General features: G+C 48.8%; 1 protein-coding gene across 2 annotated transcripts in view; it reads right to left on the bottom strand.

Annotated features, from left to right (window-relative positions):
- Positions 1–13,886, bottom strand: part of LOC144955772 (uncharacterized) — a 72,101-nt gene that overhangs the window by 15,844 nt on the left and 42,371 nt on the right. For both annotated transcript variants that reach the window (XM_078885911.1, XM_078885912.1), the window contains exons 3-7: positions 9,296–9,406; positions 6,343–6,471; positions 5,979–6,086; positions 4,995–5,155; positions 3,203–3,332 (exon numbers count right to left, since the gene is read on the bottom strand). In XM_078885911.1, coding sequence (XP_078742037.1) covers positions 3,203–3,332; positions 4,995–5,155; positions 5,979–6,086; positions 6,343–6,471; positions 9,296–9,406 — 639 coding nt within the window. The remainder of the gene's footprint in view (positions 1–3,202; positions 3,333–4,994; positions 5,156–5,978; positions 6,087–6,342; positions 6,472–9,295; positions 9,407–13,886) is intronic.

Raw genomic sequence — 13,886 nt, 5'->3', positions numbered from 1 at the left:
CTTCCACCCTCTCCACCCCCCACACCCCCTGGAGGCAGCAAGGTGATTACGGCAGGATGCAACGCAGGTCGTTTTGCGAGCCACCCCCGCCCCCCAAGGATGTCAGAGAAGAAAAAAAACACTCACTATGGCTACATCAGACAAGGCCTTAATGATGCAGCACATCGATGATGCGTGCAGTGCTTAAGGCTTTCGCGGTTAATGCCGTGCAGCTCGCCGGAGCGTTTTCGGTTTTGTGCCGCGTGTTGTTTCGGCACGATGATACGACGTTTCACTCCGCACGCTGGGAACTTCTTCAGCTCCTTCTTCGGTGTCTGGGGTTGAGCAGCAGGAAGGTGACTTCCTCCCTGGGAGCTGCTCGATTCGGCTGCTGAAGAAGCCCCCAGCGCTCGTAGGTGGCGCCGAACAGCACGCCGTAGTACAACCCGAACAGCACAGCGGAGAGATAGTGGCGAAGACCGCCACTTTCCAAGGAGCTAAGGCACTCGACTACCCTGTTATTAACTACCTGGTCGCACATTGAGAGAATAAATTCACTTGACACTTTGATGGCAATCTCAAGTGAGGAGTCACACTGCCATGTAGGCTTGATGAGAGAATTCAATAGGCTAATCAAGCGATGCCATTATTCAATTACAAAAGCTGAATGAGAAATTAAATGTTTAAAAAGAATACTAATGCTGCTACTGCTGCTGCACTAAATTATGAAGCACTGCACTGCATCTATATGGAAATAATAACAGCTACATCATCATCTATCCACTCCTGGCCGAAGGCCTTCACCAGTTGTCATCATCTCTCACGGCGGTCTCGCGATGCAACGATGCGTACAACTCCTGAACGCACAATAAAGTAATCGCTTCATTTCTGCAACAGGCGTCCTCTCGGGCTGTTTCCCACCTTCGGCTGCTTCTCCGTCGTTAGTCTCGACTGCTGGCCATGATCTCTTTTAGTGACATTTCCTGCCCAATCCTTCTTGGGGCACAGGAGTGGTGAGATGTTAAATACCTCGTCTGGTATACAGGAGGTCGTAGATCTGATCCCAACCCTGACGCCTGCTGGAAAATTGGAGTTTGCATGTTCCCGCCGTGGTCACAAGGATTTTCTCCGAGTCCTCCAGTTTTTCCCTCCACATTTAGAAACATGCGCTTAGAGTATCGTATTTGGCTGCTATAAAATGTCCACGTGATGATAAGCCACTTCGTTGAGATACCATTTGTGGCCAGGTCACTTCTGCAAAAGAGCTACATAGCTCAGTGGCCCTTACCTAGTAAAAGAACTATTAAATAGTTTAGTTGTATTTTTTATATGTTCTGCAATCCATGTACTCCTGTTCTTTATATGTATACACACAAACTACAAAAATAAGGACCTTTTCACTGGAGTGCCTAAACACATATAACACGTGTGGTAGATTGATTCATATCTCCCCATACCCATAATGGCGACTCTATGAATTGTTGTGAGTCAGGTCCATAATTCAATTCAAGAATTGATTATTTTTAAGAGAGCAGTGAGTGGGTAACTGCCTTTACTGGCTGCAGAGTTGAAATGAACCCATTAGGTACAAAATACGTACGAAACGGAAAATATAAATAACTAACGTGCGCAATCCATTGCGTGGGTCAGGAGCTTATGAACCGGTATTACACGATGAATCTAGGCACCGTTCCACCTCTGCCACTCACATACAAAAGGCCTCCATTGAAAGAGACTCTCACCCACGCCTCGTTTAAATAAAGAATGTATGTCTCTGTCTCTTGGTGACAAACAAAACGATAAAAAAACACAATCCACTGACATAACCTGACAAATAGTTTATGATCGTCACTCATTATGCACATGGGGGAAACAAAGAATGCGTACAACACTCTTGTTTCACATCGTGAATGTGCTAACGGAATTTTATTGCCATTGATGGGGGTCAAACACCTTTGAGTTAGGGGTCAGGGTCGAGAGGTCATTGCAGCCATTGTCGCTCGACACCGCGAACCCTCTCTCCGTTGCGTCTTCTGATAGATCCCACAACTATTGAGCAGTTGACACCTTGACCCCGAAGTTCCACTTATACAATGGTCCTCTCTTACTATCCCTGGGTCACTGACCTCTGGGTGCCCGCTCCAATTTCTGTCTTTTTCACCTGTCTCCACATGCGACCCACCCATTACAACCTCCTCCATTCCTCCGAGTTACGGTGACATGATCCTTCCAAGTTGCTTACCCTATCCTGCTATGAAATTCCAAGCATCTTCTGCAAAAAACTGACACTTCCTTTCTGTGTTAAAGTCCACCACTCTGGCAGGTACAAAGCAACGCAAGGCATGAATCATGCCTCACTGCTCCTTCCCACGCCTTTGCCATCACTCTAAATCAGGAGAGGGGGGAATGCCCTTACTTTGGGTGAATGGGACTTTTCAATACCTTTGGCGGGTGACATTAATAACACACACCTAGCGTTATCCAATAATAACACCAAAAAAACCGCGCGTGGCAACCAAGTAAAAAAAAGAGGCCTTTGCAGTGACAGAAGTGGCTGAACGTGCCAAAATTAAAAACGCAGTAGGACTCAATTAATGCGGCTGAGATGCTTTCGGCATTGGATGAATACCTTTCGCGGGCTGTTTCGTAGTCGGAAGGCTTCGTGGCAGCAGATCTCATGAAATTTACAACTGAGGTTTCGTAGGGCGTATAAAGCGGGCCAGCCGTATGAACGGAAGACACGGAGTCGTGTGAAGTGAGGTCAGGGGCCCCCTTCGCCCTCCAGGCTCCTGGTCCTCGCCGATCCCCTTTGGCTTCCCAATGCAATGCCTTGCTTCTCGCCCCACACCCCTCTTCCCCGGCTTTCTGTCACAACCCAGCTACGAGCAGGCCTATACCGCATCAAAACTACACCATCACTGACAATAGCCCAATTCTTCTTTGAAAATCATGATCATCCCATGCACAAATTGCACAATTGCTGTACAGCGCCTTGGTAAAGGTGCTATATAAATCTCGATAAGACAAGACTAAGATGCTCACAGCGACAGATAAGATATCATTCACGGGCCGTTTCGTGGGGCCGTATGAAGTTAAGCCGAAGGCCACGTGAGAGATGAATACGTGGGCGAGGTTTGTAGAGTCCCCACCGCTGCTGCTGCCGCTGTAAATCCACACGCACACGCACACGGGCTGTGTGGCCTTGGGGCCGACGAAGGCGTACCTGGGTGGTACGGGTCTGGGCAACGACGGCCTCGTATGGGGGCGGCAGCTCCCCGGGATACACAGCCTCGCACCCGACCCGTGGCACGCAGATGTCATAGGGACAGTGGATCAGGTGCAGCCGCGACGTTCTGCCAAAAGATAAACACCAGCTTTTAAAAAGGCACATCGACCGCCCCCGCAAGCAGCAATTACAATTTTGAAAGAAGGTCGGTGGTTTCTGTCTAAAATGAGCACTGAGGCGCAAGTGCTCAGCTCCTGTTCACGGTCCTGAGCCGGTGGTGGAAATTCCACGGTCGAGTCTAGCCTCGGGACCACATCCACTGGTTGACTTCCACGCAAGCACGGCTCATCCACCCACGAAGAATCGAGAGTTAACCCAACGAATGCAGCTGCTGCAATAATGAAACCCACGGAGATACTTGTAACTTTCACGTACGTTGAGAGAGGGCGGTCGGTGGGTTGCGAAAACATCGTCGCATGTGCGAGACACCGATCTACAGGGCTGGCGAGGTGGTCATTAGATAGCAGTCGAGAACGTTGGTTGCTGAGCTCTACAGTACAGACCTTGAGTGTTCCAAGTATCTGTGTGGGTTTCATTCGGGTTATTGTGTCGTGTTTCTTCCTCGCATGCACACATTTCTTCGCGAAAGAAGTGGCCAAACATCCCACCCTCTTGGAAAACAGTCTCGAGACTCAGTGTAATGTTCTTGAATAAATAAATAAGTGGACGCATATATTGAACAAAAAAACAACCCACGAGATCCTCTCCTAAGATGTTCAGCTATTCATCTTGATGAGTCAGAGTTGACGGGATGTCACGCGTTAATTTCAGTGGATCTTATTTCAAATCGCCCTCGTCTGATGACAACGCGGGCATTGTGAAGGCAGCAAAAAAGGAAACGTCTCTGCATCTGCCAGGCATGCACGGGCATGCCGGCTTCACCGAATGCCATTCACTCCGAGACACACAAACTAATCATTCAGACAGCAAGTTCCACTGCAATGTCTAAACACATTGTGCACCAGAAACCCATTCGTACAGTTAATAATATAAAAAAATTAGAATACTTTCATTTTATATACCGTCATTCATGCCGACAGCATCCCACAATGCTCATTCTGCAAAGCCTCAAAACATATTCAAGTATACCCATTGCATTACTTGTAAACTAGATTAGGAGGAGCCAAGAAAATCTGTCTTTGTGCCATGTGTAAGAAAACATAAACATTCTAGATTTAAAGCTTTCATGACTGCAAGGATTCATACTCTTAGGTTTTTTCGGTAAAGTCACCAACGTCACCTACGTGACTTTACCGAAAAAAGAGTATAAAACATAAACACGTTATTTTCATGTTTTGTAAAAAGTAACATTGCGAAGACACAGGAACACTGAAATAACCAGCAGGCGCATGCATTACTGCTATGCTCCGAGTATCCGGTCATCCTCGCAATGCTCTAGTCATATCGAACTATACTAATTAGATTTAACCAGGTAAGGCCCACTGAGCTTTCTAGCTCTTTTTCACAAGTGCCCACAAATGACAGCTGAACGAAGTGACTTATCATCTCGGAATCTGTAGCAGCCAAATACTCTAAATGCACGTTTTTAAATGTGGAGAGAAAAACCGGAGAACCCGAAGTAAAATCCACGCGACCACGAGGAAAACATGCAAACTCCAAATATCCAGGCGTCAGGGTCAGGATCGAACACACGACCTCCTGTATACGAGGCGAGGGAGATAACATCCCGTCAGCGCGGCGCGCCCCGAAAACGCGGAGGTCATCTCACCGATTCGCGTCCATCACGGGCGTGTAGGTGTACTCGGGAGGGTAGTAAGGCGGAGGAGGGATGGGCGGCACAAACTCCTCAAAGTCCACCGTCTGGTGCACCAACGAGTTGTGGGTGTTCAAGCAGTCATGCTGGACGTGTGAAGACCGCTGTGGTACAAACTGAGGAGAGCGATAGACCCAACATATTTCTTTAATAATCACACTGACAAATGCCTCATTAATGAAAGGCGTCAAATGGATTTTCACTCAATGCAAAATTATCTTTGAGAGATTGTCACAGCGGTATCTTAATTATTATTGCTCCTAAGTGACATGGTGCAGGATTATTATGAATACGCATTTAAGCGTCCGTGATGAAACAAATTGTAACAATTGGAGGTCACGATTCGATCCAAGGGTAAAACCTAGCGGCCTGCAGTGGTCACACAAAACGATTAGATGCAACACGCACGAATAATAAATTCTTCATTGAATGCATGTACTCTATAATGAGTAAAGGCCTCTAGCAAGAGGGATGCTCTAAGAAGGCCATCTCGAGTCTATTTGGCCTAGCCTTCCACACCGGTCAGAACGTCTTAGAAGGGGTGGGAGGACTCACACTTCACCCCACCACACGCAACTTGCAGATCGGCTAACTGTGGTGTACTCATTTATACTGCCGGGTGGACGAAGGCCGAGGGTGGGGGGGCATTTAAGAAACTTACACTTAGTTTCAACTGCCGTGCCGAGTAATCACATCGAACCAGCAACCTCAAGATTGTAAGTCCAGTGAGCTAACCCTTCACACCACAGCAGCATCCTCAATACAACAATGTATGCCAATAATCGAGTCTTGCTTGCACGATTTAGTCCACGTATTGTAAATTTACAAGTATTTTTTAAGGATGAATCACTTCATCGACAGGTTTCCTCATTAGCCCGGCAGTGCTACTCGCTGCAACGGGACGTAGGCGGGCGAGGGGGCGTGCTGGGAGCAACGCACCATGTGTATGACGTCGGCGGTGATGATCTGCACGCAGCGCATGGCGGTCGCCAGCGCACACACGATGGTGGCCAGGATGGTGAGGGCGCACACGCTGAACAGGAGATCCTGGCGAAGGCACAGGCGGAAGAACAAAACAAAAATCTAACGATCAATTTCATAGGCAGTCGTTCACGCAAATTGCATCTCACAATCGCCGGGGAACCACAGAGACACGAGCCGGAACGGCTGCCGGGCAGTGAGCCGGCGGCAACAATTGCTCCGGAGAAATCTCTACACACGAAGCAGCGGGTCGCATGAGGCCTTGCAGGCTCGCGACCCTCTGCGTCGACGCGAGCGGTGGCTCGAGCCTCCTCGCCCGCACCTTGAGAGCCAGGCGGATGGTGCTGCAGTCCTGCAGGGGATTGAGGCGCACCGTCTCGCCCAGGTTGGTGCAGCCGCCGGTCTGCTGCCGCTCGCAGCAGACGCACACGCCGTCATCTCCCGGCTTTACCTGCGTACGGACGGACGGACGAACACGTTATTACTGCGGTGCTGAACTAGCGAAGACCGATTTAACAGCCCACGGCGACAAAGGCAAAGATTCCCCCGTGTAGCCCGATCAGACTGTTGGGGCAAGTGCTGTTAAGGTAGGCCGGCAACGGCACACGAGGGGGTGGGTGGCCAGCTCCATGTCCAGTCGCCTTTGTCTCCCTCGTGGCGATGTTTACACACTAGGTACTCATTTGAGGCTGAGTCGACCTAGGGGAGGCCCAGGTCCGGTTAAGATAATCGTCACTGGTGTTGATCGTCAGCGGGAATCGAACTCAGGCCGCTGGGTGCATCACGCAGCGCACTAACCGCTACACTACCGCTCCCCATAAACAACCCACGGACGTGTGCTCACCAACAGCAGGAAGGCACAACTCCCATCTTGCCTTGCCTGTAGGTCATGTGACCGCCACATGTGCATGGACCGTGCTTTGAGCCCTTCTCTGCTGCTGTTTGTGAGCCGCACACCTTCTGCGTGTGCTGTTAAATCCATTTGTGTCTGGTCTGCACACATCAATTTTATGGGTTTTCTCATCATTTAGATTCGAACGAGCAGTGATATTTGGGCGTGTGGGTGAACGCGCCCCCATGTCCACTGCAGCAGTGGCGCTTACAAAACACACGTAGCAATGAAAGCACTCCGATAATAAAGCGTGTTGCCATAAAAAGCATCGAGGCACTGATATCACTCACGCACGCGTGCGTCAGTGATGCACTCTACACACACGTATAGAGAAAACCCTGATATCATGCTGTTTGAGGAGACCAGATATATTAATTGTTAGAAACATGAATACAATTAATTACAAAACAATTACTAATTACGGCAATGGGTGGTGTTTCGGATGGACATGAAATACGAGATACTAAGAGAAAATACGCAGTGCGTGGAGGCGCATTACAATTACATTTTACAGCAAAAAATGCTTTGAGATGATGCAATCGCGTCTATTTTCTTCACACATCCCCACCGTCGTACGACTGTATTGATGTGCGTCACGGCGAGCAACAGCAGCCCCTTCTCTTTCGGCAGCGCCGCATCACTCATTAGCGCTCGATAGATGACTGTTTACTATCGCGTTTCTCATTCGAGCTCGTCCTGAGACTCATCCACAGCCTGCGGGGGAGAGCTCCCCCCCCCCACCCCTCCTGCGCCACGCGCTCCATTCCTGCCGGGTAAATATGCACGCAGCCCAGAGCATTCATTTTCAGCCGGGATTACCTCCGTCGGATCAACCTCTCATTTGGGATTCTCGAAATACAAACAGGGCGCAGCTGGTCTTTCCCGAGCACCGCTCAAGCCAGGTGCTCCGTGTTGTGCCGCGAAAGCCCTGGGTGCGTGATGGCAGCAGCAGTGGCAGCGGCAGCAGCAGCAGCAGCATTTCCCTCCGCTGACAAGTTAAACCCCTGCTGCTCAAGGACGGCTTATCCACGTGCATTCTGGGTTGAAGCATGTCCCAACACCAGCTCCGTGCGCCGCCACAAGCCTCTAGCCCGCCGCTAGCCTCCTAATCATTGCAATGCCACGATGTTTAAACGCCTCTACAATGCACGCGCCGAGTGTGAACTTGCGAAAAATGAAGACATCATATAAGCAAACGTTTCCTCAATACAACCACTTCAATAGGTGACATCTTATATTCTTGGTTCTTTCGGTAAAGTATAAATATAAAATATAAAACAATTGTTTTATATTTATATTATTTTATTATTTCCCTTCTACGTGACTTTACCGAAATAACCAAGAATATGAATCCCTGCAGTCACGAAAGCTTTAAATCGAAATTTAGGTGACATCTGTTTACGTACAACTTTACTTACAGATTTTGTCATTCCTTCGGAAGTAAAATGTGCGAGATAAAAACTAACGAGCAACGATGATTACGCCGCACGTATGTTTGTAAAACGGCCGTTCTCATTTACCACGGAATCGTATATCGTTCGACACACCGTGCGCAGCAGCAGCAGCATTGGCAACGGTGGAAGTGTGCCGATGTACAACGGTAAGGCACGCCAGCACTGCTCAGAACGACCAAACAGCCTTACAGCGGCGCGCGCCTTGCCGGGGCTGTTCCTATTCCTATAGGACGACGTTTCCACAGCGACGGGAGCGGCGGTGAACGTGGGCTTGCAGGACAAATAGCTTTCATTGCACGGGACCTCTACATTTACCTTTCGACCACTGAGTATCGACCGGATTTCGCGGTGACCCCTAGCCCGGTGGGTTCTCGGAGCGCGGTTCCCCCGGTACCACCGGGTGGTCTGCGACGGTCCTCAACATTAATTGAGGTAAAACTACGCTGATTAAACTATCCTAACCTCAAGATCTAAACGCCACCCCCACGCCCTCCAAAAAAAACCCCATCATTGCCGCGTTCAACCTTCGATTGGCTACTTACGGTGTGAAAGAAGTTCAACATACATACATACAAACATACATTCTATGAATCATTGTTAGTACTCTTTGGTTTTTTCGGTAAAGTCACGTAGGTAAAAAATTTAATGAAAAAACAACTAAATTTGCAAAATTACTGTAACGATTTAATTTAAATGTTTTTTCATTATATTTTTTACCTACGTGACTATACCGAACAAAACCAAAGAGTATGAATCAGTGTTAGTAGTTCTGGTATTTAGAGAGAAGTGAATTCGTATTGTCACCAGGAGTGGGGTGGGGTGAGGGGGCTGTGTGGGGCCCGTGGAAATGTTTGCATCGGCTGAGTGGTCCGCTGGCTAAAACACGTTTTGAGAACCGATGCCCTCAGCCGCTCGCTGTGTGCACCCACCAGCTGGCAGTGCGTGAGCGAGTTGACGAGCTGCGCATTCTGGCACGACAGGATGGAGCCCGCCAGGTTGAGCATGACGCACACGCCGGACAGCAGCGTGAAGAACGTCACCTGGGAAGGGCGGCACCAGTTACACGCACGCATGGGCAGAGACACAGGATGCGTGAAGGCAGTGCGTGGAAAATAAAGCACCGGGCAGGAGGGCAATACCAAATGTTGTATTCGTAACGTATGCTTGCATTTTAGAGCGGGGCTACTCGATTTTAAGACATCGATGACTCGACCGATAAGACAACACGAAAATATTTGGACAAAAGTCTCACCTCTTACCACGTGCGCCGCTGCATGGGAGACAATGGGTGGGTGGGGGGGGGCTTGATGATGTCATCGACATCATCAGTCACGTGGCGCTGGGAGTGTGGCCATTTTTTATTAAACGGCCTTGGTTAATATTGACCACCCAAAAAAAGTCGTCGATTATAAATTTTAGTCGATTACTTTTGATTGAAGCGGCTCATCGGCTCTACATGGGTTTTCCATGCGAGTGGGCGTAATTTATGTGTTGGGGGGGGGAAGTAAGTTCACACCATGGGTTTAGAGTCGGCGTGCGGCTTAATGTTTTACACGGCAAGGATCGAACCGATGTCAACCGTGTGAGCTGTGGCTGGGAATTTAATTAATGTCTCCGGGTTAGTAGCACTACGTCCAAACTACCACTGATCCACACGTACATACACACACACGCTTCCACACCAAGGTAGCTTATGCATCAGTGGGTACCAGGGTGGGAATGATTAATTGATTCTTGGTAACTATTGAGTTGTAAGCTCAAGATACACGCGTCAAAGTGCGTGTGCAAGAATCGATGTTTTCATATGCACCGTGTGTTTATTGGGTTAATGGCACACCTGCAGCCAAGAGACACTACTGTACACTGTAATGTAAAATAATAACATTCTTGAATTTAATTAGGACGCTTAGTCGCAACAATACATTGCATCTCTGGGGTGAGTGAATTATTCTACACCGTGCTACATATATGACTCGGAAACGAACCCAAATCATTAGCTGTGACGGTCCCACCTGAAGACGGAGACTTGTGTTGCCTCCGAAACGTCGTGATTTAATTGAGTTATTTTCATTTATTATTATTTCATTTTATTATTATTTTTGTAACCTACGTGACTTTACCGAAAAAACCTATGAGTATGAATCCTTGCAGTCACGAAAGCTTCAAATCTAGAACAAATCATCAACATTACAGTAGTGAGCGCTCACCACTACACTACCGCTCCCCAACACGAGACAAAGATCCCCCTCCTCTCCCCAGTATAGCCTCAACAGACCGTTGGGGCAAGTGCGGTGAGCGAGTAGCACACCTATGAAGAGCGCAACGGCACACGAAGGCGGGTGGGTGGCCAGCACCATGCACCAACAGCTACGAACCAGTGAGCGCCCATGGATACTGGAGACGGGGGGAGGCGAGGAGAGTGCTGGCAATTATTTTTAATCAATGCAGCAAAGCCGTTTGTGAAGAATCCGCACGGCTGGAAATGTCACAGAGCACAGTCGCCTGCAACGGCCGGTGGCCACCACAACGAGGGCGAGCCGGGCGCGTTAAAAGCGGCCGCTCGCCTCGACGGCAAAGGCAATGGCCGGGGCACGACTTCGGCAGGCAACCAACGCTCCCATCCACCGACGTCTTCCCAGAAGGCTCCACCGACGAGATGTGTGGAGCACCCCGACTGCGATTCCATCGCGGTGCATAAACAATGGGGCGAGATGTGCGGCGAGCACGAAGTGGCCAATCGCGTGTGCGCATGTGTGGGAGGCAAACCAAGCGGGGCTCAGATGAAAATGTCAAAATCTGTATCAGCGGATGCGGTGTTGTTCTTTCCATAACACCCTTCTTCCCTGACCCATGCACGCCCCCGGGTCCCCCGTGGCTGTGCTTTTGTGTGTTGATTAGTTCGTGTGAGAAGCTCCGTTTTCTCTGTCCCGAGATGATTTCTGGTGGATTGCCATTAACGTGCGAAGGCGCGGTCGCAATCCTCATCGCTTTCGCTTTGTGGTGATTATCAATCGGCATTCGTCGCCGCCGCCGCCAAATGAATCCATGCGGTCTCAATCCGGTTTTGGTTAATAACAAGCCTTTGTCGATCTACCGCTGGATGAAAGTCTTACCCATGCTACGTCGATAATATTCTGTGCCTGTACTCTGCTGTGGTGCCCTTAGTTAACCTCCGGTGTAACGCGGCGCGCGCGATTAAATTAATGATTATCGACAGCTCGTCAATCTGCTCTTTGATAAAGGTCGAGCCATGCCGTGCCAATTGTGGGGGTTGCTTGACCATACTTCACCACACTGGTCAGTGCGGGTTTAATGAAGGGCGAGGAGCCAAGGACCAGTTTGAGATCACACTTAGACCGCTGATGTCAACCGATGCCAGAAATTGAACTCAGGGGTCATTGAGTTCACAGCGCAGAGCCTTCACCACTAACCGCCGTGCCACCGCTGACTCCATTACTCATGCACAAATACATCTGTTCGCTCCAAATGTGGCAGACTTCGAAAAAATTTGACAAATTGCTGCATGCATGGCAACGTCACGTTAATTTATTTTAATCAGCAGAAAGGCTGAAACTGTGCCGTCGATCATTTTCATTTTTCTGCCCTCCTTTAATTACAGAAGGCTCAATTATTCCCATGACGGGTTGTAGGAAACGGTGGGAGGAGACGCAAATACATTTGTGAATATTTCACCATATCCTGCGTAAAATCGCATTGGGTTTTAGCGCTATTCACTGCACACGCAAAAAAAAAACCCAAATTTAATTATGCTTAGTCTATGGCCAATTTAGCCCTTGCGAGTAAGTAATGGCTTACGAGAGCAGTTAAAAAATACATCAAAAGGAGGTGCGCAGGCAAGGGCACCCAGCAGCAATTCAGCCCAGCGTGAATCCCCTTTTGTTCCCGGGTGACACAGCGAGGGGGGAGGGGGGTCTGCATCGACCGGGCCCCATTCAGCCAATCACCAGCCAACACCAGTGACCACACGAGGCGTTTGGACGTATCGGAAAAAAAATGAGCTGCAGCAGATATTAGAACGTCCATTCCTATCGGCTTTCTGTTACCGAGCATTACATTTTGTTGGGCAATAATCTCATATAAAAAATGATGGAAATTACAGCCCGAGCTTAATTTATTCCGCAGATCTCCGCGCAAGCCTCTCTGAAGTGAGCACATTACAGTGTTGTCATTGCATGCCCTGGGCTGTAGTTAAGTGTGCTCCGTACTTAATCGGCAGACCTTATTTTTAAACGCATCTCTTAAAGATAAATTTCGAGTTGAAACAAAAAAAATGCGCAAACCTTCATTTTGTTCATTTGTTAGCATCTCAGCCCGTGGAAAAATCCATCGTTGTAAGCAAGAGATGTAAGCTATTGCCGTGGTGCCTGCAGGACAGAAGCCTATTTGCATGGTAATGGCATATAATCTACACAGCTGATGCGAATGGAAAGCTGGAATTCCGCAGATAACAGCACGAACAGACAACAGAGAATAACCGTAATGGGTTTTTCTCAAACCATTCTAGCTGCCCGACACCAATTCGACATTTTTTTGGGGCTGGTCATTAGTCAACGCTGCTTTACAATCAAAAGGAATGCTGCCCAATTGCCTCTGCCAATAACAAGATGAAGTCAATTACTGGCTCAGCCATGACACAGCCACGGTGTGCAACATCGTTACCGTCATAACTTCCAGGGATCGCAAGCCGTGAACCTGCTTTCTACGCGACATCCGAACCTATACGGCGAGGCGGTGCTGTGTGATCATTTCAAGGGTCAATAATCAAATAAGTATTACTTTGTGGAGTCCCCTAGTATCGGGGGGGGGGGGGGGCTGGGGAGGGCTGACCTCCCCACCCTCCTGTCGAAGGCTCAGCCCCTCTCTTCTAAATTGTACCGTTGAAAGTTTGTTTAAACATTCCCTGTGTCGTGTACCCCACCCCTGTGTGTTTCGTATTCCCCACCGCAGGGTTTACTCTGTGTGAAGTCAGCAGCAGTTATCCCTCCAGCCCCTTCCATCGTCACGGCCAAATCTCCCCACTGGCTCAGGTCCACCAACGGAGATGGGCATCGATGATGCTTGTTTTAGAAGGAGAGGCCCTTTGGCAATTTGTCATGAAGCTAACGTATCCTGCAAGGTGGCTCAGCAGAAGGTTCCAAATTCAAATCCTGTTCAGGGGGAGGGGGGGGACTCAGCCTATCTTCCCTTTGGCGTCGATAAAATGGGTACCACCTTTGTGGGGAAATCAACAGCAGTTGTCCTATGGGTTACACTCACCCCCACCAGAGGAATGAGGAAATTCCACCAATAGCTAAGACCGGTAAACGGGAGATAGCTGCTGCCTCATGCTCATGACTTGTCACTCCACGCGTACATTAGTAATTTCATGATTCACCCCACCATCGACGATTCAATACATTTTACGAAATTTAGGACAGCGAATTATATTTTTTAAAATCGATTCCTTTGTGCCATCATTTTTTACATGTTTGCATCGTTTATTTTTTTTGGTCCTATTAT

This window comes from Lampetra fluviatilis, chromosome 3, assembly GCF_964198595.1.
Source record: "Lampetra fluviatilis chromosome 3, kcLamFluv1.1, whole genome shotgun sequence".
Taxonomy (NCBI): domain Eukaryota; kingdom Metazoa; phylum Chordata; class Hyperoartia; order Petromyzontiformes; family Petromyzontidae; genus Lampetra; species Lampetra fluviatilis.
Note: the sequence above shows the minus strand (reverse complement) of the source record. Positions and strands in the feature narration are given on the sequence as shown.